At 43.6% G+C, this 27,582-nt stretch overlaps 1 protein-coding gene across 1 annotated transcript in view; it reads left to right on the top strand.

The window, feature by feature from the left end:
* The window catches only part of TENM4 (teneurin transmembrane protein 4), a 237,822-nt gene that overhangs the window by 112,757 nt on the left and 97,483 nt on the right, over positions 1-27,582 (top strand). The window contains exons 11-12 of the mRNA XM_018565717.1: positions 3,755-3,940; positions 22,295-22,321. Of these exons, the coding sequence (XP_018421219.1) occupies positions 3,755-3,940; positions 22,295-22,321 (213 nt within the window). The remainder of the gene's footprint in view (positions 1-3,754; positions 3,941-22,294; positions 22,322-27,582) is intronic.

Consider the following 27,582-nt stretch of genomic DNA (forward strand, 5'->3'; position numbering starts at 1 on the left):
CGGCATCTCATTATACCGCGAGCAGCAGCTCGCGGTATAATGCGACGTCTCAGTATACCGCAAGCTACTGCTCGCGGTATACTGAGCCTGGGGTGACGGGAGGACGCTAGTTTGTGTCCTCCCGTTACCCTAAGGAGAACTATGGGGAAAAGACTTAACCCCATAGTTCTCCTTTAACCTGTATTTAGATAGCAGTAAAACTTGAGAGAAGGCCTAACCCTTCCCTACTGTGTCACCAACACACTATCCCTGCGTCCTGTCCATGTGACCACACATGTTTAGGGAACATCTCTAAAATGGCTTCACAAATGCAATACAACCTGACAAGGGTTTCTTTCACATGCATGCAAATGTCAAATGCAATCAATTACACTTATGATCTCCCAGTCTGGCTTTCACCTAGCAAACATGTATCTGTTTTTCTATTACAATTTATAGCTGGGTTTGTAGGTCATGCCCAAATAAACCAGCTGCTGATGGGTATCAAGCAGCTGTTCCTTGTTTTAGAATATACTACTTACCTTGCCTTAACTCTAGACAGGTCCTCTTGCATTTCAGTTTGTGCTTATAAATATAGATTTGTCAGAACGCACATGCTTTTGAGATGAGCAAAAATATTCTCTCTTGGGAACATAGGGTCTATTTAAAATAAAAATAAAAAACCACAAATTAATGAAATTCAGTCAGGATGGCAGGTTAACAAGCTACAAAACAGACTTTGCAGCTCTCAACTGCATTATCACTGATTTCTCCCCACATTGTTTTCACACTTAACCAGTTTTTAATTAAATATGACTTCTGTAACATTCAGCGGAGGAGATTTCGCTGCCCGCCCCTCCCGACTCTCCTTTTTTCGGATTTGCCTGGCACAAAAGCTTTTTCGGTGAGACAGAATTAGGCAATAAACAGGCAAATCAATCAAGGGAGACCTTCACAATTCCAGTCCCGTCTTCACTCTCCCTTTCTCTCCCTCTCCTTTGTAATCGTCTTATAAGATTCTTATTGTCTGAGAGGATTAGTGCTATGAGCTACAGGAATTCTTTCTCTCTTACAATACGTATGGAGAAGTATTGATGTGGAAACTCCCCATGTGTTGCCCACCAAACTTGTTTTGGAGAAAGAGGATCTTCTGATCGATCGTCTGTATCAACTGCGTTTGCTACATAATATATGTGTTTTTTTTGAGTAATCCTCTGTGGTGTTATTGATTAGGGATTTGTAAATAAAACTTTCACTCTCCTTTTCCATCTGGACAATTGTAACCCACTGCTGGCATCCTGAGTTCTGACCACAACAGTCAATTTCACTCTCTTTTATATGAAAAATTGCTTTTTCTTTGATATTGCTTTAATAATAACCAGACAATTTCTTGTACTTGATTTCAAGAGAATACAGTGCTCCTATTTCCTTTATATATCTTGTACCTCTTGAGTTACATTATAAAGAAATGCCTTTTTTTTTCTTTATGTATCTATATGGTCAAACCTTTGTAGGCACCTAACCCCATGGCACCAATATGAGCTTGGTGCACAACCCATTCCTGTACCATGGGCTTTAATTTGACATTGGTCCCCTGTGTGTCTTCAACACTTGCCACTCTTCTGGGAAGGCTTTCCTTGAGATTGTGACTGTAGGAAAGTGTGCCAATTAAGCCAATAGAACATTTGTGAGATCCAGTACTGATGCTGGATGAGAAGACCTGGCTTGCAGGCAGCCTTTTATTTTGCCCCAAAGGTACTGAGGACTGTATTGAGGAAGTCCCAGAGTGAAGCGGGTGCAATAATAAATACGTGTAAGTACGGGGGAACTGTGGTAACCAAACAATGGTCGGTTGGTTGCTGGCCATTGGTTGGGGTTGGTACCTGTGTAAGTCAAGTGGATTGAGCAAGTTCAATAAATGAGTCCTGGCTGTTGAGAATGGGGCAACATCTCAGGCTACCAATGTTCTGTAGGGTTGAGCTTAGGGCTCTAGACAGGCTTCTTGAGTTCCTCCACACTAGACTGATATAATTATGCAGCTGGCTGTGCACAGGGATTGCAGTCATGTTGGAACAGAAAATAGCTTTCCCCAGTCTATTTCCACAAGGTTGGAAGTCTGCAATTGTCTAAAATGTCTTGATACTGGTGCTGGTTCCTGAGAACAGCAGAACTCAATAATTTAGGAGTGTTCATCGTTTTCTTGCAATAAAGAATGCTCAGGTGTCCACAAACCTTTGGCCATATAGTCAGATCTATCTATCTATCTATCTATCTATCTATCTATCATCTACCTATCACAAATTTGTCTTTGAAAATTGTTTTGAACGATGATCTTACTACCCAGGACCCAGAGTTCTCATTCTTTTGGCTGCTACTGACACATTAATACAGTGTCTTGAATACTCTCTTCCTATCAGCAACACTTTACAGCTTCGCTGAAATAAATCCTGCCCATGTGTGAAACATCCCACCGTCTTTCTCAGCAGTGGCGGTAATACCAAATGGCCCCTGTACAAGACCAGTTTTTGGTCACCCCATTCAGCTAATGCCTAAATACAAATAAGTTATTGTGTATTGATGCAGAGATAAAAGTAAACCTTTGCAATATCCTTCAGTTACTCAGAATCCATAATGTAAAACTATGGTCCAACAACAACGCCCGCTTCACTTTCAGTCCAAATGGTGTCTAGAGGACGTGGGAGAAGTATTGTATATATTCGGTTCCAGTCTATCAGGGCAATTTTGGAGCCTTTCGCTGCCTGACAACAACTGGATATTATTAAACCGGGAGAACAGTTAGGCAATATAAAAAGTTCCCATCGCTTATCTCCTGCCCTAGAAGTGAGCAATGATTAGTTTTACCTGACAATGGGAAGGGGTCCCAGCACCTGCCTGGTCAACGTCTAATGTAAATGGGCCCTTGTGCAGCTGCACGGTCTGCACAAATGGCTTGTCCGCTCCTGTTTCCGCTGGTTTTGCATGAAATGCTAAGGACTGTGCTACCACTTCACACATTTCTAGATAATGTACAATCCGTTCCTGCATGTCACTCTTTGTAATCGCCCCAAAGCTAATCAGATCACTATAACTTTTAGCCCACATCGGAATAGATCACATAGTCCAAGACATGGACATTACATTGCATTGGAGAACAATCTGCTGGACTGTGGAGGTTAGACGTCCTTCAAAAATTAGTTCTAGGACAGCTTGACCATCAGCACGTTTGGGCCTGTGCAGACACACGGTGCCAAAATTATGTGTTGGTGTCTGGGTGTTGTCCTGGAAACACGTTCAATTTTTTTTAGAATCATACCCTAACCTTGACCCTATGTTTATATTTTATGCAAAATGTCCATTGTATCTTAAAACTGAAATTCAGAACAAAACAAAAACATTTCCAGCTCCATTGAGACGGCCATTTTCTATGGTGAATCAATAATCCTTTCACTGTAGCCCATCAATGTGTTTTCTTCCAGAAGATGGAATAAAATGGGCTGGTTTACCTATCATTTTGTTAAATTGTAAGACAAGGCAAACTATTTTGTATTTTTTGAATGGAGTGGGGAAGGGTTAGAACCTGTGAAGGATTTTTTGCTGTTGGAGATATATTCACTTCCTGTTGCGTTGCCAGGACAGGATGTGCGGGGAAATCTTTTCATTGGGGACAAAGAGATTAATAAAACCCTCAATCACTCTGTTGTGAGCTATTTTATTTATTATATTCTTGTTGTATTTGCATTCTTTCAACTCCTCTATTGTGTCTTCTCTCCCACAGAAATCTGTGCAGCGGATTGCGGAGGTCACGGCATGTGTATCGGAGGCAACTGTCGCTGCGATGAGGGTTGGATGGGAACCGCTTGTGATCAGAGGGCCTGCCACCCCCGATGCAATGAGCATGGAACGTGCCGAGACGGGAAATGCGAATGCAGCCCCGGCTGGAATGGAGAGCACTGCACCATTGGTAGGGCAGATGAAAAATAAAAAAAAGCATTTAAAATGTTCAAAATTGAACTGCTGCAGGGAGTGAGGCATGCTTTCAATAGTGTCCTCATGGCATGTTCAGCTTCGTCTTAGGTTCTCAGCTTCATACATATTCCATGTTGGAGTGTAACAAAATGTCCTTTCATTTGGTGGTTAAAAAAAAAAAAATAATCAAATGGATGTTCTAGTTGGAATTTGTGCTTTTACCTATTGCAGTACCCCAACTGTTATGAAGGAACATAAAGATTCAGGCCCCTTTATTTGGTATAAATCTTTCCCACACTTCGTCATAGGGTTTTAGTTTACAAGATTAAGAGATGGAATAGAGCTGCAGTTCACCGTGAACACCGATCCACAGCATTTTTCGTGATTATAACCAGTTTGCATATTCCCTTAAAATCACCCTGCAAACTACACCAACTATTACACCCGGGTTATTGTACTATTGGTACTTTTACCTAACCTAGTTGGGTTTGTTGAGTCATCCAGGGATAAGACAGAGCCCAGTGTGTAGAGCAGTGGTTCTCTACCTGTGTAACCTCAGGACCCACATTTGTCCTTGGTCATTAAGTCGTGACCCAAGACACATTGCAATGGAACGTACGGCATTGTGTTACTGCGCGCTCCGATGTGGGTGATCGAGGTGGTAGGTGCATTTGTGGTGCCACTGAAATGAATGACAATGCAATACACCGCCAACACCAGAATGCGTGGTAGGTGTGATTGCATGGAACAGTGCCTTAAAGGAGAACTATGAGGTGAGTGCTTTTCACTCACCTTATAGTTCTAGCCGACCTGTGACAATGAGACTGTCACAGGTCGGCTCAGTAGATCGGAGACTGTCACAGGTCGGCTCAGTAGATCGGGAGGTGAGCGAACACATACCGGCATTCGCTCACCTCTCGATCCTGTCACGGCTCTCTGCCGTGACTGGGGAGGGGCTGTATTCCCCCCTCCCCGCTCCGATCCGCCAGCGCTGACTGGCGCAACGGACGGGGGAGGGGGCGGGTACACCTGGCTCTGCCTCTAGATAGGCAGAGCCAGCTGTCAGTCACGCAGCTGGGCGGATCCGGGCACAATTGTGGCGTCTCAGTATACAGCGAGCTGCGGCTCGCTGTATACTGAGCCTAGGATGACGGGGGAGGACGCTAGTTTGTGTCCTCCTGTTACCCTAAGGAGAACTATGGGGAAAAGACTTAACCCCATAGTTCTCCTTAATCACAAGGGACTGTACGATTAACGCACTTTTACTAGTGTGAACGGGCCCTCAAAAACATTGACAGACACTCAACCACGGAAACAATCTGACACACTCTCAGGCATTCTCACACACACATACACACTCCAAAAAACATTAAATTGTTTTCTTTTTTTAAGATCTACCCAGTCTCCTATCTTATGAGAACTGGAGTGGATACTCAGCCTGGAGTCCAGTGTGGGCTGCATCCATATGTGGAGCTCCATCCATATGTGCATTGCTTGTACTGCTCCCTTGCGTGCCCTGTAGAAGTGCCGGGAGCAAAGACTGACATCACTCCGGTCCAGGTACCTCTATAGGACACGTAAAGGAGCTGTAAGCAATGCACGTATGGATGGAGCTTCCTTGTGGCCGTAGCCATATCCCACCCCACCTCAAACTGACACTCGGTACCGGGCAGCATATTTTGAATGGCTGCTTGACATGAGAACTAACAGTACTGCGCTAGGTGGAGGCTGAGGAGCCTCTCACCTAGAAAAATGGAAGGCATGTGGCGACCCACTGAACTTGGGTCGCTGCATGCCTTCCATGCAGCGACCCAACTATTCTCTACAGCCAGTTGAGAACCAATGCTGTAGAGCATAGGTGGAAATGGGGTTGAGACCATCAATGAGCAATTGTATCTCAAACAGCTCAGTTACTTACAGTTTTTGGAGGACCCGACTCTCAGAATCTTGCCTAGTTAAGCATTTAGTGTTTGGGCAAGTTTCTCTTTGCTCCAACCAGTTTTAACAAAGGTTTGTGAATACCTGACTATGACTCCTATATGAACTTGTTGGACATCCCATCCCAAATCCGTAGGCACAAATATGGAGGAGGCCCCCCTTTGCTGCTATAACAGCCTCCACCTTTATGGTAAGGCTTTCCGCTAGATTTTGAAGTGCGTCTGTGGGAATTTGTGAGGTTAGGTACTGATGTTGCATGAGAGGATCTGGCTTGCATTCGCTTCATCCCCAAGGTGTTCAGTAGGGTTGAGGTCAGGGCTCTGCGAAGGCCACAAGAGTTCCTCCACACCAAACTCATAAAACCACGTATTTGTAGAGCCAACTTTGCACACAAGGGCATCATAAATGGGCCTTCCCCAAACTTACCTCAAGGTTGGAAGTGCACAGTGTTCTAAAAATGTCTTTGTATATTGTAGCATTAACATTACCCTTAGTTTGTATTTTGTCAGGAGTGCTATTTCTAATGCTCTGGCTGAAAAGTAGCTTAAAACCCAATTCAAGTCACAGAAATAGATATACAATACATATCGATAGACATTGCAGTGCCCACCTCCTTTGCCATAGTCTAAGGCTGGGTTCACACCTGGGCGTTTTTCAGCGCAGATCGAAGCGCTGAAAAACGCTCAGCAAGGGAAATCCTATTAAATGCTATGGGCATGGTTCCCACCTGGGCGTGTTTCAGCGCTTTATGACGCGCTGAAAAACGCCCTACGCCCACAATAGTACTGGAGCTTCTTTGGGGCGTATCCATTAGACCCAGCCTGATAGATTTCATAAAAACGTGCGTTTCGTGGACCGCAAATCGCGGTAAAAACGCGCGTCAAACGCACATATTACGAACGCCCAGGTGTGAACCCAGCCTTACCTCTACCTTCCTGTTGCAGCAGTTGCACTTGGTGTCCAAATAGAACTTTGCAGTCCCCCTAAGGGTCAGCACTCGGTAACAGACCTGATTAGACTCTCTTCCTCTGCTGTTTGAGGAACACTTATAATGAGGGGTGCGTCTGTTAGCTCTGCCAGCACAGAACTCTGCAATAGGAAACAACTTTACCACTGAGAGAAAATGACATTTTAAGCCCAAGTCAGTCACAAATCAGAGCCCCAGCAGGTACATGACTATAAAGAGATAAAATAGTGTGAAACAACTTCAATTGGGTTTTAAGTTTTCTTGCCCCAATAACATATGACACACGATATAGGGTCTTGTGTTGGGTTTTGTATTCTGTCTGAATGCCTTAGACATTGTAGAGAGCTGCTTATAATTTGACATATCCAAGCTTACCAGTAACGTCAGCAAGTTTATAGGCTGCTTTTGCCCTGAGCAGAAAGGCTATCCCTATTATTGATGGCATCAAGTGATCTCGCATGAAGCATTCTAATGAAGCTGTTTGAATTTATTGCATCCTGTCCAACAGCACATTTCTTCACATGATCTGTTATCTGGAAGTAAAGAAATAGACTTGTAGATAGTCGTTAAGTTACACTTCTCACAAGCTCATAGGCAGGCTGTGAAGTTTTTGTGATTTTTGGAGAAAAAAGATTTGATCAGTTAACTGTGTCAGGTGTTGGTTCTATGTGGCATGAGACAGTCAGTTTAATATCTCGGTGGTGTCCTGATTTAGGGTCAATCAGGTCAGCTTAGCCCATGATTTTCCATTTTGAATATGTTTTTCATAAATAATACATATATATATAAGATGGTAAAGAGGGGCCTGCCCGTGAGAGCTTACAATCTAATAGGGAGGGGGAAGTGATACATGAGGAGGTAGCTGTGTGGGGATGAATTGTTTGAGAACGTCATGGTTCAGTGGTTAGTTTGAAGTGGGATAGGCTTCCCTGAAGAGATGAGTCATTATATATATATAGAGATAGAGATATATATCTATATCTCTATCTATAGATATATATCTCTATCTCTATAGATATATATCTATATCTAGAGAATTATTTAAAACCCCAGTCAGCTTTTTATTGCTTAACACATCTTATTCGAGGGTGATCTCATGGTAGAACAATGGCCAGTACTGCCTAATTAAACCTGAACAGGTGCCTTCATTGTCACCAGAACAAGTATCTCCATTGGAAGATTTCCTTCTACCTCCTGTTTCTGTGACAACCATAGCATTTAGGATTTCTCATCACTATCAATGGTGGTGAGAATTGTCAGCAAGACAAGAGGGTTATTCTCCTCAATGGGGATGAAATAGATGGTAGAGATTATAGTTCTTTCCTAGTTTGTAAAAAACTACTTTAACCTACAGTAAAGAATGGTGTTGGACATTGATCTCGTGTCTGTGAGAGGACTCTGACCTGGGTGGCTTCTGTCTAGGTGTAGAGTCAATAGAGCAGGTTTGTAGACTGTCACTTCCACCCAGATAGGCAGCCATGCTGAAAATTCTTACTCTGCGCAACCCAGTTTCCCTTAGAAAGGGGATGTCCACTATTAATTATGATTGGGTTTTACCACTGTAAGAAGAGTTGTTACATTCTCTGTCTGCATTTGTCCACAACTTCATGGCCCTCGCAGGGGAGGTACAAGCTGTACTCTCGTCTTAGGCCCCATTGGTCCAGGAGGTGGATCCAGGCCTGGCAGGGGCTGTCTGTGGCAAGCCCTAGTGCAACTTCATTCCAAAACAGATCTTTTAAAAGCTCCAACTCCTCGAGTTCTCCAACTGCCTGACTTCCAGTTTAGTTAGAACTAAGGGGTTTGGCCGAGAAGGCTGTACTGCACGTGAGCCACCCGCAGCATTTCCCTATAAACATAATAGACAGCAATAAAGTATTAAAATGAACTAGGATGACACTAATCCAGCACCTTATTAATCTGAGTTGCCACAGAAGTCAGGCAGTTGGAGAACTCAAGGAGTTGGAGCTTTCGACAGAACACTGGCATAGCAGGGCCTGCTCCACAAGTGGCACAGCTAAGGTGAGTATAAGTGGGTCTGAAATGTCCTTTCCAGAGACAGTGGGATCTTGCACTGCTTAGGCAAGGTCATAGTGTCTCATTAAAACCAAGTTTTCATTTGTCAGTTTTACTTTAACTTTTTTTTCTTAAGGTTTGCATGTGTATAAACATATGATTGCATATCATTTCCTTCATTATTTGTTGCAAATGTTTATTTTTCAAAAAATACCTAATTTAGGGTACTTCTATGCTGCTCTGTTTGCAGAGGATACTGGGCTTTCTGATAAGAAAGACCAGCACCACCACTCCACTATTAGCCCTGGTTCACACCTAGGCGTATTGCATATGCACGTCTGTCACGTGTTTTTTTTACTGCGATTCGCGGTAAAAAAATTGCGCGACAAACGCGCGTTTCCGAGGGCTACTTGGCTGTATCCCAATGGAAACGCGCAACAAAAACGGCCCAAAGTAGTACATGTACCTTTTCAGGCATGGGCCGTTTTGTAGCGCGTTAGGGACGGGCTGAAAAACGCCAAGGTGTGAACCAGACCCATTGAATACAATGGGATTTAGATGTTTGAGCGTTTTGTAGAGCGTTCGTCGAGCTTAGAACACGCTACAAAACGTTCAGGTGTGAACGAGGGCTAAGATCTTGAAGGAAGAACATACTCTGATATCCTAAAAAAAAGTTATCTTATTAGAAAAGTGACATGAATACATGAACACAGGAATCTAGAATCTGAGATACCCAAGTGTGGTTATCCTTTAAGAGTTTTATGGGAATTGGTTGTGAGTGTCACATAACTCAGGAAGCTCTAGAAAGTAAATACTGGCCAGAGCTTGTATGCTAGTCTGCCTCATCTCCAACCACCTCTGCTGCTCTCGCTTGGCCAGTGAGGTAGCCTATTACACTTGTTGGATAATTGGGAGGCACAATGGGCAGGCTAGGGAATGGGTAGGCTAGAGAATGGTCATGCAAGTTGTGGTTGTTGCTTGCTTAAGTAAACTGGACATACATGTGCACACCTTGAGGTCGCTTTTGAGGGGCACGTTTACCATGTATGAGGAGGTCACAGGCTTGTACTGGAAACTTCCATTATTGATCGCGTAAAAGTTTTAGCAATGGCTCTGCGATCCGTCTTTAATCACAAACGATTTTACAGCCCCAGTTTTTACATTCTAATTTTTTTGCAGTTGACGTTTGTGTTGATAAAGCCCCAACGTTTAAGGGTTAACCTTATTTACGAGTCTGCCTGTAATAACGGGGCCTGTTTGTGGCCCAGAGCTTTATTTTATAGTGTATTGCTGTGTATTGACAGAGCATTCCATGCACCAGCAATCTGCATCTGATTACAGCACAGACACAAGGCCAGACAGAGCAATAAATACACAATTTCTATTATACATTTATATGCCATTGCTCTGGTGAAGGGCTTACATTACTGCTGTACCGCTGTACCGCTGAAGTGTAACTGCTACAGTGGGCTTTCTTTATATAAGGCCTTGTATTTGAAGGCATAAAAAGACATTGCAAGGTGTTCTTTCATGATATCTTGCAAATGCCCTCCTTAGATGTATTGACTGAAGGCTCATGAGCACTTTGAGAAGTGTCTGCTATAAGGCTAGTGTTCGATGGGCTTTTTTCGTGTCAGAAGTGCTTTTCTCCCCAAACAAGTCGAAGGGAATTCAGAAGAACCTTGAAGCAGGTCAAATGCAGTTTAGAAGGTTAACTTTAGATCAAAGGCACCTATCGAGGAACTATGAGTGACCTAAAAAGCATCTCTGACTGATTTCAAATGCACTCTGAATGTGCAAGAAAGCAAGTTGGATTTACCATTTACACATACCATAAGAAACAGCGCCTGTACCGTCTAGACTGCGCCTCTTGATGCAGGCAGTTCCATGTTCTGCGTTGCGGGGTTGGCCTTTGAAAGCCATGCAGATCTGGAAGATTGGATGAGAATCCATCTTTGCTACCCCTATGTAAAGGACAGCATGGAAAACTGACTCACACAGTCATTGTCTGCTTACATGGTCACATGAAGTGCTGGGTCCTTTTCCATTCTTTTCCCAGCAATGGGCGTCCTGAATGTGCAAAGAGCAGCACTGATGTGATTATAAGCCATGCTGCTCTTGGCATCAGTGCACTAGGAATGAAGATTGCCATGTTCAGGAGGTAGGTCCACGACAGTCCTTCCTCAGGCTTCCAGGTCGATTGATGCTCTGCTTCATTCAACCCAGAAGACTGAGGACATCTTTTGATGAAGAGGCTGCAGCTCTGGATGAAGGGGAGTATATGAACCATACCTAGGGGAACTATTAAAAAAAAAGCCTGTAGTTGGGTTTTAAGGAGGAAGGCGGCTACTGGGACATACTGTATGTATGTATGTATGTATGTATGTATGTGTATATATGTGTGTGTGCGTGTATATATATATATATATTCCTTTCTATAAATTAAAATTATTCTATTAATATTTATTTATTTATTTGCAATGTGCCTTTGAACTTGCTAGAAAATTTGCAAGCTCCAGGAAGAGCCAGTTTCCTAGCATGGCTTCCTCCCTCCTTGCACGTTTATAGCCTTCTCGTCTTCTGGGATTGTTAAATTACTGTCTGTTCTGGCCCAGCTCCTCCTTCCCTCCCCTCACCTCTCCATATAACCCTTTATGTAGCTTTTGGGGGAAAATCAAAGGGGAATGCTTCAGAGCACATGTGTCAAACTCAAGTCCCACGGGCCGATTCCGGCCCACTAGGCCATTTCCTAGACTTCTACTTTCAGATCTAGGTGTTAAGTTATTACTAAAACCAGTGATAATCGAATGCAGAGGCAACTTATGATAAATATTAGATACATTTATATAGTCTTACAGATACAACTGGCCCTTTTGAGGGCAACCATAATGTTGATGCGGCCCACGATTAAATTGAGTTTCACACCTCTCCTTCAGAGTGTCACTTGCGTGACAGCTCGGAGTCTGCTGAGGACAACTAATCTAAAAGGGTGACATCCATCAGCAGCCTCAGGTCTTTTGGATATCGATACACGGAAGCTTTTACAGGTAAATAACACCCAAAAAATGTTTAGGCTCCATTCACACCAGATCTGCTAGCGTATGTTTTTCAATGAATGCCAACGCAAAGACATCTGAAAACGAATGGGTGTGTTTGGCAGCAGTTCACACCAGTTCATTGCATTGCGCTCCACTGAGCAGGCTCTACTTTTTTCAGCACAACAGACTTATGTGAACTGCTAATGCTTGACAACAGAAGGCAGAACAAATACCTTACGGAAAAAGGAAGGAGCGCAACTAACTGGCGCAGACTGTGTGGATGGAGGTTAACCAGGGAATAACAATAAATCGAGGTGAATGGAAATGGAAAAGTGGTATTATGCACTCACATGTGATAGAATGGATGGGCGCAATGGTGGTGATCTCCTGGTGATGTTGTCGTGAGGTCTGGTCGGGGGTGACAGGCGGGTGTTCAGTGGGCAGATGTGGATCCTTGGGGAGGAGGGGTTGATGAAGCGTCAGACTCTGCGTGGAGGAAAGAAAAATACCTCATCTGACCCTTCATCAACCCCCTGACCCTAAGGATCCACATTTGCCCACTCAACACCCGCCTATCACCACAACCAGACCTCACGACAACATCACCAGGAGATCACCACCATTGCGCCCATCCATTCCATCACACGTGAGTGCATAATACCGCTTTTACTTTCCCACTTTTATTCACCTCGATGTATTGTTATTCCCTGGTTAATCTCCTTCCAAACAGTCTGTGCCAGTTAGTTGCGCTCCTTCCTTTTTTCCATTCAGTATCATACAGTTAGACACCCTGGTTTAATAACATAAGGAGCCGCACAACGGCCACGACAAACCACACCCCCCCTCCCCCTAGGAGCGCGCTAACCAATCGGTCTTCATTTTCTTTCTACTCCCAGAACAAATACCTGATATATCTTAGTGTAAAAATCAAACCGAAAAATACAATGTAGTACAATGCTATGGATGTGAACAGACTATGCAAACTCAAGTCAACCTCCGCTGACCCCCGTTTGTGTTTCCAATGCCAGGTGTGAATGCACCCTAAATGTACAGTTAATTGTATGGGAAGATTGTTGTTGAAATTATTATGTGGGCAGGGTGTATTTAAGGAAGAAGGTTAGCATGACTACCAGACGACTAGCATTTTCAGAAGCAGTGGTCAGCAATGGCAGTTTTCATGATTTTGTTATTACAGGTCTCCTTATAAAAATAGGCATTTTTGCATATTTCCACACGCCTGTTACTTTTAGTGTGCCATATTTTTTTTCTGTATGCCCTGCACATAGGTTGCTTTAAAGGGAATTTGTCGACTTTTCAGGCTTATTGACCACGTGAATGTGATTTTTCTTCATGTAAATATTTTCGTTAATGTGCGTCAGTGTGTTTTTAAAAAAAAAAAATCTTGTTTTGTGTGAAGGTTCATATGTACAATGGGGGGGGGGGAGCCATTTTTTGCTCATTACTTTGTTTTCGGCTGTGCTTCCTGCTTAGCAGAGCTGCACAGTGACCATGCTTCATTGCTCATTTCTCTCACTGGTTAATAGTGATTTCTCCACTCAGCATTCAGTCAGTGATAATTGACTTGTCTGACACACAGACAAGCTGCTAGAGGAAGAAAATGGAAAAGCAGACAATATACAATGGTGTCTCACAATATTTCCTCCTTGAAAACAAACTTTGGTTTCCATTTAACTCCTTACGCCTTGTTTTTTTGGAAATGATGTAGAGATTTTCCAACAGTCAACCTCATTGAGTCTCAAAAAAAAAAGTGCATTCGCTGACCTTGTAAATTTTATTAGCTGGAGAATTGGCTCGATAAATTTATTGAATCTAAGACAATTTGGCAAAGTCATAAACGTCACTGAGAATAGCAGGGAGCAGTGAGAAGAGCGGAAAGTCATAAGAATCAGTAATATTGGCACAGATGAAAGGACATTGACTCAGAATGATATTAAACGTGCCGGTAAGCGCTTTCCTTGTCCTTGTGTAATTTCTGCTTGCATGGCATTCCCTCCGTATGTGTGTGTGTGTGTGTGTGTGTCAGTCTTTATGTGCCTCTATGTGTCTCTGCCTTTAGTCTGCTTTACTGCTGGAAGAAAAGGCTTATGATCAATTGCTGCTCATCTTAATGCATTTGTAATGTCTTTATAGGACTAGAAAGCATCCATTTATAATGGGATTTAAAGGGGCTTTCCATCTTCAGAGGACTTCAATCTATTGGCTTGCACAGGCTCCCCTGCAACTGTCTCATTTTTTTTTGCATTCCTTTATGCCTCTGTGTTATATGCTTGAACAAAAGAGTTTTTTTTGTTTTTCGTTAAAACCCAAAGCCGGACCTAAGAAGCGAACTCATTGGAATTAAATTGGATATAAATAGCTCTGCCCAAATATTTTATTGCTGGGAAAAGTAGGAGGCTACTGAGACATGCCCTTTCTGTAGGGGAAGATCCCAAATGGAAAAAGAAAAGATTGTAAAACATGAATTCAGTTGGGTTAGGTAGGCACCACATGGGTGGACTATAGGTGGATTCCATGGTGCTTTATGGACTGTAGCACTTTTTAATTTACTTAAAAAGGACCTCATATCCTGAAGAATTGTTAGCTAAACATCTGCTTACCAGCAAATGATGGCATCTGTGTGCATACAGAGGCAATGATTAGCTGCCTTAGCCTCACATAGATCCCACCCCCGCTATAGCCCAGACTCCGAAACAGTGACCCACTGCCTCCTGTTTCGTTTTCTAAACTGTATTAACAAAAAAAAGTTATAATTAAGGTTTCAGTTGGGGGTTCTGTTGGCTAAGCAGTCTCACTTCAGATACTTGATTAAAGAAGCCAAATGAGTAAAAGGTTCAGTGCTATAAACACAAGCCAATGTGTTAAGGTAATTTGAAGGTGGATCCCCTTTCTAAGTAACAAGTCTAAGTAACAAGCTTCTGAGGCCATACTATTGAGTTAATGGCGTCCAGTTGCGCTAATCTAGTAACTTTATGCTGCCCAAATCTGTTTTTTTGTCATGTTTGAATATGTCATGTGGCATACAATATATAAAATGTATTTATTTTTTAATGGTCTCAGATGCATGTCCCTGGCATCCCATGACAGACGAGGGTCTGGAACACAAAGCGTGCAAAGATAGTTATGTTGTCAGTTCATGGTCACATTACCGTTTGACTTTTTTTTGCCTCTTTTTTTTCCCCCCAAGTAGGATTTTTTTTAAAGATAGATAGGCAAAAAACATTTCTTAGCCTAGTGCCAAGAGTTTTGTTTCATAGATGAAATCACAATGTCGGTAACCATAGACATAAGAGAAATATCTGTTGGCCACAAAGAATACAGCGACCCTTCATTTATATAGTAACACCATGAACCTGTAATGATAGAACATGTAGGTTGTCATTGTTGACTGCCCTCTGAAAATGCTAGTTAGCTGGCTGGTTTGCTTCAATAGTAAATGAAACTGACTTGGAACAAGAAAGTAGACTGGGAAGGAAGAACTCCTGATCTCCATACTTGTCCAAGGTCAGTGGTTAAGAAATCATAGAAGCTGTTGGTTCAGCTTGACAGCCAGCAAACTAGCAGTTTATTACAATGGTCAATAGTGGCAACCTACATTTATTTATTGTATTATTTCTTTTATTTCTATTCCCTTACACATTATAACACATTTTGTATACATAAAGGTCTCCGCTTTAAGAAGTTCATATTTGGAGGTCCCATATAGCACTCATGTCTGGACCTGTACTACGAGGAATATGAAGACTGCCCTTCGTGACACTCTATGGCTTCAGTGCCTTCTGATTTATTTACATGAAACATCCTAAGATAATGAATTTAAAAGTACTGAAGCCTTCGAATCAGTCTTTTCAAACTGGTATTTACAGAAAAAAAAGGTCAGCATTGTCTCCCGCCATACTTTCCTCACAACTTGCTAACCTCACTGGACAGACATTAACCACTCTTGACATCCAGTTAACTTTTACTTCACCTCTAGCCTTGCTGGAAATGCACAAAGTGAACAACTAAAAGACCTCTCAATGACAAAGGTTGACCGCAACCATTGAAAAATAAAACCAATATTATGCAGGTGGTGATAACGAACATATCTTTAGGCACACCAGCTAGTAGAAACTATTCTATCTTCTTAGGAAGACAGGAGAATAGGGCAATAAAGGTGGCCATAGCCCAACTTTTTTGTTTTGTCAAATAGCTTTTTAAGATATGCCGGGGTAATAGAAGAAGTTAGACATGTAGGTGCAAATGGTTATCTTGAGGAACATCATATGCTTATTATACCAGGCGTGAGTAAGGGGGAGTTCCTTGACCTCTTGCAACCAGCCAGGTTTGGCTGTAGCCCAATTTTTTTTAAATGGTTTCTACTCAAACGAAGTACATAATAGAAAAACATTTTAAAAAGGAACCGAAAGCTACCTCAACACATATTCAACACAATTCCATTTAGCTACAGTATGCTCAGACAGCTGTTTTGCCAAAAGGTAGATATGGGTGAAGATTACTTTAAAGCAGAAACAGGCAGAATAAAGGCAAGTATTATACGCCCCTGTGCCCAAGTAAGTGGTAGGCATAACAATGGCCATGGTAGGGGTACCAGCCTGATACCATGGTCAAAGTTCTTGACTCCTCCTATATCAATTTTGAGCAGATGGGATAACCTGGAGATCTAAACAGCACCATGGTCCCCTCCACAGCACTGCTGACTTGAAGCGCTGTCCTCGGTACCTGCTAAAGATCGCCTGTTAGGCTGGTTGCAAGAGGTGTGTTTCAAGTAACTCCCCCAGGCCTAGTATAATTTATAGACCGCTGTATGGCGTTACCTTAAAAACTGCGTTTGATATTCAAAGATTTAATTTCTTTCCCAACATCCTTACAACTGTGCTATGAGACCTATCTACCTGTTTCGTTCTCCCATATAAAAATGATTGTTTGACATCATAGACAATACATTTAAGACATATGTCACAATATTGACAAAAATGCTCATTAGCTGAATGCTTCTATCCTTCCTCTTCTGTAAGGATCAGGTAGGGTTTGCTCCATACAGCCAAGCAGGGAACACAAGATGCACAGCCGATTTAGTAGATGTGATTCACAAGACAAAAGGGATCAGTTCTGTTATTGAGGCTTGATGCCAAAAAGGCTTTTGATAGATTAAGCTGGCCTTTATGTTCTCTGCCTTGTGATACATAGGATTTGAGAGTCTGCTTCTGCAGGCCATACAAACACTATACAAATCTCCCACTGCGTACATAAAACTCTCTCACGCCACTTCATCACCCCTTTGCCAACCTCACCAACACCCACTAGGGGTGCCCTTCTTCCCACTATTCATTTTATTTTATGAATGGAGCCTTTAGCGTCGCAGATGTCAGCATGCCCAAACATTCAAGGTATCATACTCTGGTAGAAACTTTTAAACTCTTCACCACTCACAGGTGATATTCTGCTAATTCTGACCCTGGTGCATTCCTCTCAAACCCACACATATTGCTAGAGATTTGTAAACTTTCATCTTAAAATAAATCCGAGACTCTCCCAATTAATCTGAAAATGTAGCTGAAGAGAAATGCTCACATTTCTAGGAATCCACATAACGTCTTCCCACTAAACACACAATGAAGGGAATTTATCAAGATTGGAGCAGACACAATCTAGAGCAGGTGTGCATGGCAACCAGTCAGCATCTATCTTTCTGGACAAGCTAAATAAAGGGAATCTAATTGGTCTTTATGGACAACTGCTACAGATTTTGTCAGCTCCAATTTTGGTAAATTCCCCCCAATATCCCACAGGAACAGTGGCCATTAAGAGGTCCGTTGTCTCTTAAATTACAATATATTTTGATAACTTATAGGGATAAGATCCCTAAAAAATCTTAGTTAAATAGTTCAGTTAAAAAAACAAAACACTCCCAGCCATAAAGTTTAACCATTTGCAATTTCAGCAATTTTGGTTCAGAGAAACACAAAACAAACTACACCTACCTTGGGTGACTGTTGCCAAATTTTCACAAAACAAATTTCTTCTTGACCCTGCAAGGTACCTCTTAAATGTTATACGAGTCTAGCGGATATTGTATGCAAAAATCCATACTAATAAAAAACCTTAAAGGAGAATTATAATTATAAATCACTCAGCCTCATAGTTCTAGCAGACCTATGACAATAAAACTGTCACAGGTCGGCTCAATAGATCGGGAAGTGAACGAACACATACCATCGCTTGCTCACTTCTCAATCGTGTCCCTGCAAAGAGCTGTGACTGTCACTCACGGCTCCCTGCGGGGATTCCCCTCCCCTGTCCGATCCTGCAGCGCTGACTGGCGGAACAGACGGGGGGAGGGGGCCGGTACAGCTGGCTCTGCCTCTAGATAGGCAGAGCCAGCTGTCATTCACGCAGCTGGGTGGATCCAGACAGTAATGTCGGGATCCGTCCCGGCTGCGGCGTCTCAGTTTGTGTCCTCCCGTTACCCTTAGGAGAACTATGGGGAAAAGCCCTGACCCCATAGTTCTCCTTTAAGTCTTCAGTGGTCTACCTTCCATGTGCCTAATACCGCTTTTCCATTCCCACCTCCATTCACCTCGATGTATTATTATTCCCTGGTTATTTTCCATCCACACAGTCTGCGCCAGTTAGTTGCACTCCTTCCTTTTTTCCCTTTTTTCGTTTAGCATCATACAGTTAGGCACCCCGGTCTAATAACATAAGAAGACGCACACCGGCCACAACACACCACACACCCCCCTAGGAGTGCGCTAACCAATCAGTCTTTATTTTATTGCTTTCTACCTTCTATGTGTTGAGTTTCGGAACTAAAATAGGAACATTGCTGGTCTCCCATAACATGCTCTTTTTTATAGTACTGCCTTTGTCTTAACAATCCTTCCCCTTTAATATCCTAAGCCTGTAAGGACAAACATAACCTTACCACACCAGACTTAGCAATGATGGCTTTCCTTCTCACTCCATTACTCCTAGATAGCATGTCATCAAGTATGTATTGTCCTTGGACTTAAGCAAGGCTTTTTCAGTTCGGTGACCTTGTGGGCATTAGAGAAAGGAAAATATCCCTGAAATTTGTAATAAATGTGTACTCCCTCCTAGCGCTCCCTTCAGTCTTTCAGAAATTGGGCACGTTTTCCCAAACCAAAACAGGAATATTTTCAGAACTTCATTTTAACCGTTGTATAAAGACATAAGAGATAGGAATATCGGTTTGATATTTACACTGAAGCTGGGGAACACATTACGTAGAATATAGACCCATTTCATTTTAAGTTCATGGAAAGGTCTCATAGAAAGATCTGATTCATATATTCCCATTTTCCCCTTTTCTTATTGACAACAGAAGTATTCCTAAAGTATAAAGAAATGATCAGATGGGAATTGGAATTGGACAGAAACATTCCATTTGGCAAATCTTTGGTCTACAAACGTAAGCAGCATTTGAAACCTCTGTTAGATAAATCTGTTCACAGTCTTTATACCTGGGTAACACTGTTGCACAATCCTCCATAATCTCAATCACTCCATCTCCCAAGACCAATTGGAGAGGCTACGTATACTAAGGCCCATAGCACATGGCAGCTCCCCAGTGACAGGATCACTAAGAGAGCATTGACAACATTTCTCTGCTCCAGTGGAACATGGCCTAACCAGTGAGGTGTCTCTGTGCTGCTGCTCCCATGCTAGCTCCCAACGAGATTCTATTGCTTTTTGGCCAGCGGGGGAGCCATGCTGTAAGAGTAGATAAGTAGACTCTTTAGCTATTATGTTGGTGGCAAGTTGCCATCAACAAGAGTATAACCGGGTTTATGTATTTCTCTTGAAATAATGACATGTTTCAGACTATATCCATGTCAAAAATCAACAAAAAGCTTCCATCTCACATGTGGCCTGAGAGCTAAAAACTAGTGGTTTCCACTAACCTGGAATCATGCCATATTGATGATATATGAACTAGTCCTGTGACCCAGGTACTCCCTGTAAGACAATATAGCCAGATATGTGACCTCCCTGCACTCTACACTGCAGATAAGCAATAGAGTCTTGTCTAGTACCAGCTCCAGCCTGTAGTTGGGCAATGAAGGATGATGAGCTCATCCCTGTTTTTCTGTGTTCCTGAAAACATATTGGAGCAACCGTTCTAGGCAATTCTGTGACTGATTGGCTTGCATATGCTGCCATCACCCTCCAGTCCAGGTGGTCTCAGCACTGTTAAAATGTGGTGTGGGACTTATTGCAACTTTGCCTCAGATAAGTTGGCTCTGTAGCATTAAATTTAGTGTTAGGGGCAAGACTATAGTGCTAGGTTAGGGGGTTAGGTGAGGAACTTATAGTATGTAGGTTAGGGATCACATTTAATTTTGCATTGTTATTCTGCAAATGACACACTTACTGTCCTGGCTTGACTATGCTCACTTTTCCAATGTACCTATGGAAGGAGCCATGGTAGCCAACCAGACTGGACTTCAAACATGTCTGCCTTTGTTCAGATCCTTTATGTGTTTACTAATGAGATAAGTAGTTTACACAAGAAAGGAAAAGATTTATCTCACAGGAAGTGACAAGGACAGTGCATTGCTGGCAACATCACAAGCTATATTCTGTAGATGCCAAGATTTAATAGATGTCTGTGTTCCCGGTGGGGGAGATTCACCTTAGTCAATGGGAAAGAAAATTATGGATATTCAAAATGTTTACATTCGTAACATTGGAGGTGAGGGACAATTTTTCAATAAGCACATCTTTTCTGTTCACAGTTGCCCAAGTGGGGATTTCTCTGATTTTGGAGAGATTTCTTCTCATATTCTACATTTACAATAGAAAGTAAAGGGAAATCACCCCAATGGCACAGCAAAAATAATAATCCTTCCGGGATTTTATCCATTACTTACTAAAAGTTTTGGCTTTAGATATACTTTTTGCAAGTTATTTTTAGAGGTTAGTTTAAGTGTTTGGTTCTGGTTGGGGGGAAGGGTTTAGTGTTAGGCACTACTTAAAAGACGGTGTAGGGGAGAGATTGGGGAATTTTAGAGGAATGACTGTTCACATGGAAAGACCTTTCTGTTTCCACTGTTACATCAACCACCCCTATCACTATATTATTTCTGTTCTGCCTTTATTTTCGGTACCTGTGTTGTTTTTAGTAAGATAGTTCACTAACGTATATGAGGCTGACATGCAATTGCAATACTCCCATACAGGCTAGACTGACACTTCAGACAGATTGTGTACACACCATGCATATACCAAAGAAATGCTTTTATCTAATGTCTATGGCTACCTTGACTCAAGTGCAGAGCAGCCGGGTAATTCATTTTTTATGGGTTCATGTGGGTTGTGATGTTAGCCCAGCGTGAACCAGGAACCATAATGTCTATTGTCTTCACCTTCTGTGGTTTTTGACATTATAAGTATGGGGACCCACAAAACTCTTACTCCTTCTCCTGTAAGTGAATAATATCCATGTTTTTTAACTAACAATGCTGCTAAACCACAGGCACTTTGGGAAGGCTGCAAGTACCTTTGATAATCTTCTAATAGGTTTCTTTGTGCCCCCTCAGTAATGGGTGCACTGTACTTGGCTTAGAGCAAAGACATCCACCTTTTAACTATCCAGTGTCGGCACCCTGGCCAGAAGTAGAGGTTCTAACAATTGTCTGATAAATGGCTGCAGAAAGGGGCTGGGCTTAGCTTTATGTTGGGCAAAAGTCAAGGCCATCTCCATATAATTTACCTTACTTCCCAGGCACAAATACATTGATTAAAAGATTACCAATGGTACTTGCAGGCTGCTCAAGGTATCTGCATTTTGGTAGGATTGTTGGTTCATGCTCATTAATGTAGTTACCAAGATTGCTTTAAAGAGAACCAGTCATCATAATGGGGCTTACAACAATCAGAATTTCCTACCTAGCTTATGTATTTCCCCTTTATTTAGCATTACACATCTGGTCTTACACGGGGATTGTAGCTGTTGTGTAGGGATTCATAGGTCACCTGAAATCAGTCTTGAGTGCACATTGTGCACCTTGAAGATCTTCTGATTTTGTAATCAAAGAAGATCTTCTGATTTCCTAAGCAGTGGCAGTTTGTATTGTCTTGTTTTAAGGAGGAGTTTCGGCCCACGAGAGGGGAGGGGTTGTAATGATGCTAAGGGGACCTGTGATCAATATGTTAAATGTCTGGAATGAATGTTGCTTTCCAAACCTGCACTTGTGTTCCTCCATCCCTTCTCTGTCTGTACCACACCATATCGCTGTAACATGGCTCCTTCTGTTTCCCTTTGTGCTTCTGTATCCACATGCACAGCCGACTGGCACCCAGCACTTATTCAACCCTACCTTAAATGTCCTGTCTTTTATTTCCCAAGCCCACTATCTGGATAAGGTAGTGAAAGGTATTGTATCAGTCTTCCTTTTTTTTTTTTTTTTTATTTTTCATACTTTTTGTGTGTTACCACAAAAAATGTTCTAGCCATTATCTGATATGTCTTCTTCCATATGAGCAGAATTTACAGAGGAAGTGTTTACAGTTTGTACCGAACCTCAGAGTCTCATTTTCACAAATGGCTCAATATGAAATGGCCCTTGTTGCCCATGGCAGCTAGTCAGAATTGCCTTGATGTCTCCAGTCCAGTATAGGAGAACAAAAGGAAATGCTGATAGGTTTCTAGAGGCAATGATAAGGTTTTTTTCTTTGTACAATTTTGGTCATTATGTCCACTCTTCAGGCAGCCATTTTGTATCCTTTGCCAATATTCAGCCATTTTTGTAGAAATTTTTTAAATCCGGCAGGTGATCTCAAAGCAATGTCCAGCATGTTTATGTAGTGAACTCTAGAGACACCAGGCAGAAATGTAATGACCTTAGCCAGTATCTATCATTGTCATTTACTGGGAAAATCTGAGATTAGTCAGCCATTTAAAGGGTCACCCAGGGCAATAAATTAGGATCTTCTTTTGCTCAGGGCTGTGTGAACTCAACATGGAAGACCAGCATGCTTCCCCTCATTGTCAATGTGGCTTCAGAGTACAAAATCATTCAGGTCTGTAAAGATCTGGTTGGATGAGTTTGGTGTGGAGGAACTCCATTGGTCTGCACTAAGTCCAACACTACTAAACACCCTTGGGATAATTTGTAACACCGATTGGGGGCCAGCAGAGGCGGCTCTTTAATTAGGCAAATTAGGCAATCGCCTTAGGCCTCGCGCTCCCGAGGGCCTCGCGACCGCCTAATTTGCCCTGCCGTCACATTACCCCACAGCCAGGTAACGTCGTGAGCTCTTAGCCCTGTCACTGTCAAACGGAGGCTCTCCGTTTGACAGCGACAGGGCTGAGAGCTTATCTGTTTCCTCGGTGCGTCCATTCGGCCAGTGGTCTTCTGGAGCTCCGCCCACCAGCCACTCGGAAGCCATCTCACCCTTCCCATCCACCGTGCGAGGATCCCAATCTGGCTGGGAGGAGGCGGAGTTGAATCTGGCTGGGAGGGCGGAGTTAAATCTGGCTGGGAGGGTGGATCGTCAGGGGCAGACGTCAGCAACGGCTCGTCCTGCACGCTCCCGCCCGTGGGAGCCACCCGTGAGACGCTCCCTGCACAGTCCTGGTGAGAGGCAGCCTTCACAGGCTACAGCAATGGTGAGAGCCCTGTGACCCTAGAGAGTCCTGTGGAGACCCTAGGTAGCCCCGGTTTAACCAGGGCTCTGTGGGGGCTCAACTGGGCACTTTGGGGTCTCCCCTGGGCTCTGTAGGGTCTCACTAGGGCTCTGTAGGGTCTCACTAGGGCTCTGTAGGGTCTCACTAGGGCTCTGTAGGGTCTCACTAGGGCTCTGTAGGGTCTCACTAGGGCTCTGTAGGGTCTCACTAGGGCTCTGTAGGGTCTCACTAGGGCTCTGTAGGGTCTCACTAGGGCTCTGTAGGGTCTCACTAGGGCTCTGTAGGGTCTCACTAGGGCTCTGTAGGGTCTCACTAGGGCTCTGTAGGGTCTCACTAGGGCTCTGTAGGGTCTCACTAGGGCTCTGTAGGGTCTCACTAGGGCTCTGTAGGGTCTCACTAGGGCTCTGTAGGGTCTCACTAGGGCTCTGTAGGGTCTCACTAGGGCTCTGTAGGGTCTCACTAGGGCTCTGTAGGGTCTCACTAGGGCTCTGTAGGGTCTCACTAGGGCTCTGTAGGGTCTCACTAGGGCTCTGTAGGGTCTCACTAGGGCTCTGTAGGGTCTCACTAGGGCTCTGTAGGGTCTCACTAGGGCTCTGTAGGGTCTCACTAGGGCTCTGTAGGGTCTCACTAGGGCTCTGTAGGGTCTCACTAGGGCTCTGTAGGGTCTCACTAGGGCTCTGTAGGGTCTCACTAGGGCTCTGTAGGGTCTCACTAGGGCTCTGTAGGGTCTCACTAGGGCTCTGTAGGGTCTCACTAGGGCTCTGTAGGGTCTCACTAGGGCTCTGTAGGGTCTCACTAGGGCTCTGTAGGGTCTCACTAGGGCTCTGTAGGGTCTCACTAGGGCTCTGTAGGGTCTCGCCAGCCCTGGTTAAACCCCACAGAGCCTTGGTGAGACCCAGCAAAGCCCCGGGGAGACCATATAGAGCCCTGTGTTATCTCACCAGTGCTCTTTGGGGTTTAACCAAGCTGGTGAGACCCTACAGAGCACTGGTGAGACAATACAGAGCCCTGGTGAGACCCTACAGAGCCCTAGTGAGACCCTACAGAGCCCTAGTGAGACCTTACAGAACCCTGGTTTAACCAAGGATCTGTGTAGTCTCACCAGGGCTCTGAGGGGGTCTCACCAGGGCTCTCTGGTTGTCCCACCAGACTGGTTAAACCCCACAGGGCCCTGGTGAGACCCCACAGAGCCCTGGTTAAAGTAGGGCTCTGTGGGTTCTCACTATTCCTGGTTAAACCCCACAGAGCCCTAGTGAGACCCTACAGAACCCTAGTGAGACCTTACAGAGCCCTGGTTAAAGTAGGGCTCTGTGGGTTCTCACTATTCCTGGTTAAACCCCACAGAGCCCTAGTGAGACCCTACAGAACCCTAGTGAGACCTTACAGAGCCCTGGTTAAAGTAGGGCTCTGTGGGTTCTCACTATTCCTGGTTAAACCCCACAGAGCCCTGGTTAAAGTAGGGCTCTGTGGGTTCTCACTATTCCTGGTTAAACCCCACAGAGCCCTGGTTAAAGTAGGGCTCTGTGGGTTCTCACTATTCCTGGTTAAACCCCACAGAGCCCTGGTTAAAGTAGGGCTCTGTGGGTTCTCACTATTCCTGGTTAAACCCCACAGAGCCCTGGTTAAAGTAGGGCTCTGTGGGTTCTCACTATTCCTGGTTAAACCCCACAGAGCCCTGGTTAAAGTAGGGCTCTGTGGGTTCTCACTATTCCTGGTTAAACCCCACAGAGCCCTGGTTAAAGTAGGGCTCTGTGGGTTCTCACTATTCCTGGTTAAACCCCACAGAGCCCTGGTTAAAGTAGGGCTCTGTGGGTTCTCACTATTCCTGGTTAAACCCCACAGAGCCCTGGTTAAAGTAGGGCTCTGTGGGTTCTCACTATTCCTGGTTAAACCCCACAGGGCCCTGGTGAGACCCCACAGGCCTGAGCGGGGCCTCATGTTTAGGTTTCGCCTAAGGCCTCGCAAACTCTAGAGCCGCCTCTGGGGGCCAGGTCTCAGTATCTGACCTCACAGATTGAAATTTCCAAAATCACGTGGAAAGGCTTACCAGAAGAGTGGAGGTTGGGTTTTTTTTCTCCAATGTTTGAGGGGAAAAAAGCTCACAAAAGCTGAAAAATAAATTGTACTTTGCTGGGTTTAGACAATAAAGCATCTGCCTGAAAATTAGCATTTTCAGATTTGTCTTTCCTAATGATTGACTTCTTTTGTTCTGGTTTTGATTAGCTAATTGAGTCAATGTTGAAATGAACTAGCCAGCTATGACTTTTTTGCTCGTCTGAACCTATTCCACAATTTTTTACTTCATGGTCTTCATATTTCATTAAGCCTTCTTTGGCATGGCATCCAGAAAATGGTGCACACATAAGTTGTGTCTTCTGTTTTGTAAGTTTGCAGAGATGTTCTTTCTTTAGAGGTGCATAGACTAAACCTCCATGACCATCTTTTACTGGTATATTTCCATAGAACCTACCCCTGAGATTCTTTACCCAATGATGATGGTATAAATGTAGGGGCCCCAGTCTGATGTTTGGACCGGGCCTCCCTTCCACTTTTACTTGTCTTTCCTTTGCTGCCCCACAAAGTAAATGACTGTGAGCGCAGAGTGCCCAGTTGGAGGCTGTTTCAAATCCTAATTTACGGAAGAGCTGCACAGGGCTGCTTGCTGAGCACAGCAATGCTTTCAATGCTCTCCTTGTACTTTGACATGTAATGTCACATGACCAAATGAGGGCATTGGGGAGCATCACTGTGATCTGTTCCTATCCAATGCACCCAAGTGGGCAGCAGTTTTTTTTTATTGAGTAGTAAATAATTTCTGGTAGCCAGCCTGGGTGATTCCTGGAGCTAAGCTAAGTTTGCATGGGTCACTGATATTACATCCAAGATGGTGGTGCCCAGCAGCAGTCTCAGAGCTTTTGGATCTCTACACAATGGTGGCTTTTACAGGTAACCTTTTGGGAAGATTTTTGTTAAAATGAATGGTCTGGTCACAATTTCCCTATCAGCGTCTACACACGCTGATAGGGAAATTGTGACCACTTGTTGTGGTTGTTGGCTCTTGCCTGCCCCATCCTACCTCCCTGGACTTGCCATTGGCCTTGCTCTGTGATGGACAACGTCACTAACCAACAACGAGGTGCACAATGGCAATGTGTATTACTATTTTCATCAATATACTGTAATTGTTTTCCTTTTGTCTTTTGCTCCAACAATTATTATTTCACGGTTTTGGTAGAACATTTGGATGGTTGGTTGCTTTTATATGTGTCAGTAGTCTTTGCTGGTTGGAAGTGGTTGAAATTCCTTGATAGGGGGCAAGTTTATGAACAGCATAGGAACATATAGAGTCTGCTCATTAAATGTACATTTTGAATTACTATATTATGTATAATATTTGCTGTTGCCCTCACAGTTTTAATGTTTGCTGTTCCATAATACAAATATGGATTCAATGTATGGTTTTGTGCAGATCACTGGAATCTTACAGTGACAAGATCCTGGAGTGTTTATGGAAAAAATATTAAAAAGTGGAATGTGCCTTTTTAAAGGTGTCACCTGATACTGGAGCTGCTCACAGATGTCCTCTGCTGTGACTCCTGGAGCTGCTCACAGATGTCCCCTGCTGTGACTCCTGGAGCTGCTCACAGAGGTCCTCTGCTGTGACTCCTGGAGCTGCTCACAGAGGTCCTCTGCTGTGACTCCTGGAGCTGCTCACAGATGTCCTCTGCTGTGACTCCTGGAGCTGCTCACAGATGTCCTCTGCTGTGACTCCTGGAGCCGCTCACAGATGTCCTCTGCTGTGACTCCTGGAGCTGCTCACAGATGTCCTCTGCTGAGACTCCTGGAGCTGCTCACAGATGTCCCCTGCTGTGACTCAATTTTGTGATAAAATGTCTCCCTGCAGCCTCACCCTTTTTTACATTTTAAGGGCCAGTCTACCAAAGATGATATTTTTGTTATATTTTTTTTTGTTGCTATTTTTTTGGAGGAACCCGGTGGGCTGACTT

Source organism: Nanorana parkeri, unplaced genomic scaffold, assembly GCF_000935625.1.
Source record: "Nanorana parkeri isolate BGI_ZX_2015 unplaced genomic scaffold, ASM93562v1 scaffold879, whole genome shotgun sequence".
In the NCBI taxonomy this organism is placed as follows: domain Eukaryota; kingdom Metazoa; phylum Chordata; class Amphibia; order Anura; family Dicroglossidae; genus Nanorana; species Nanorana parkeri.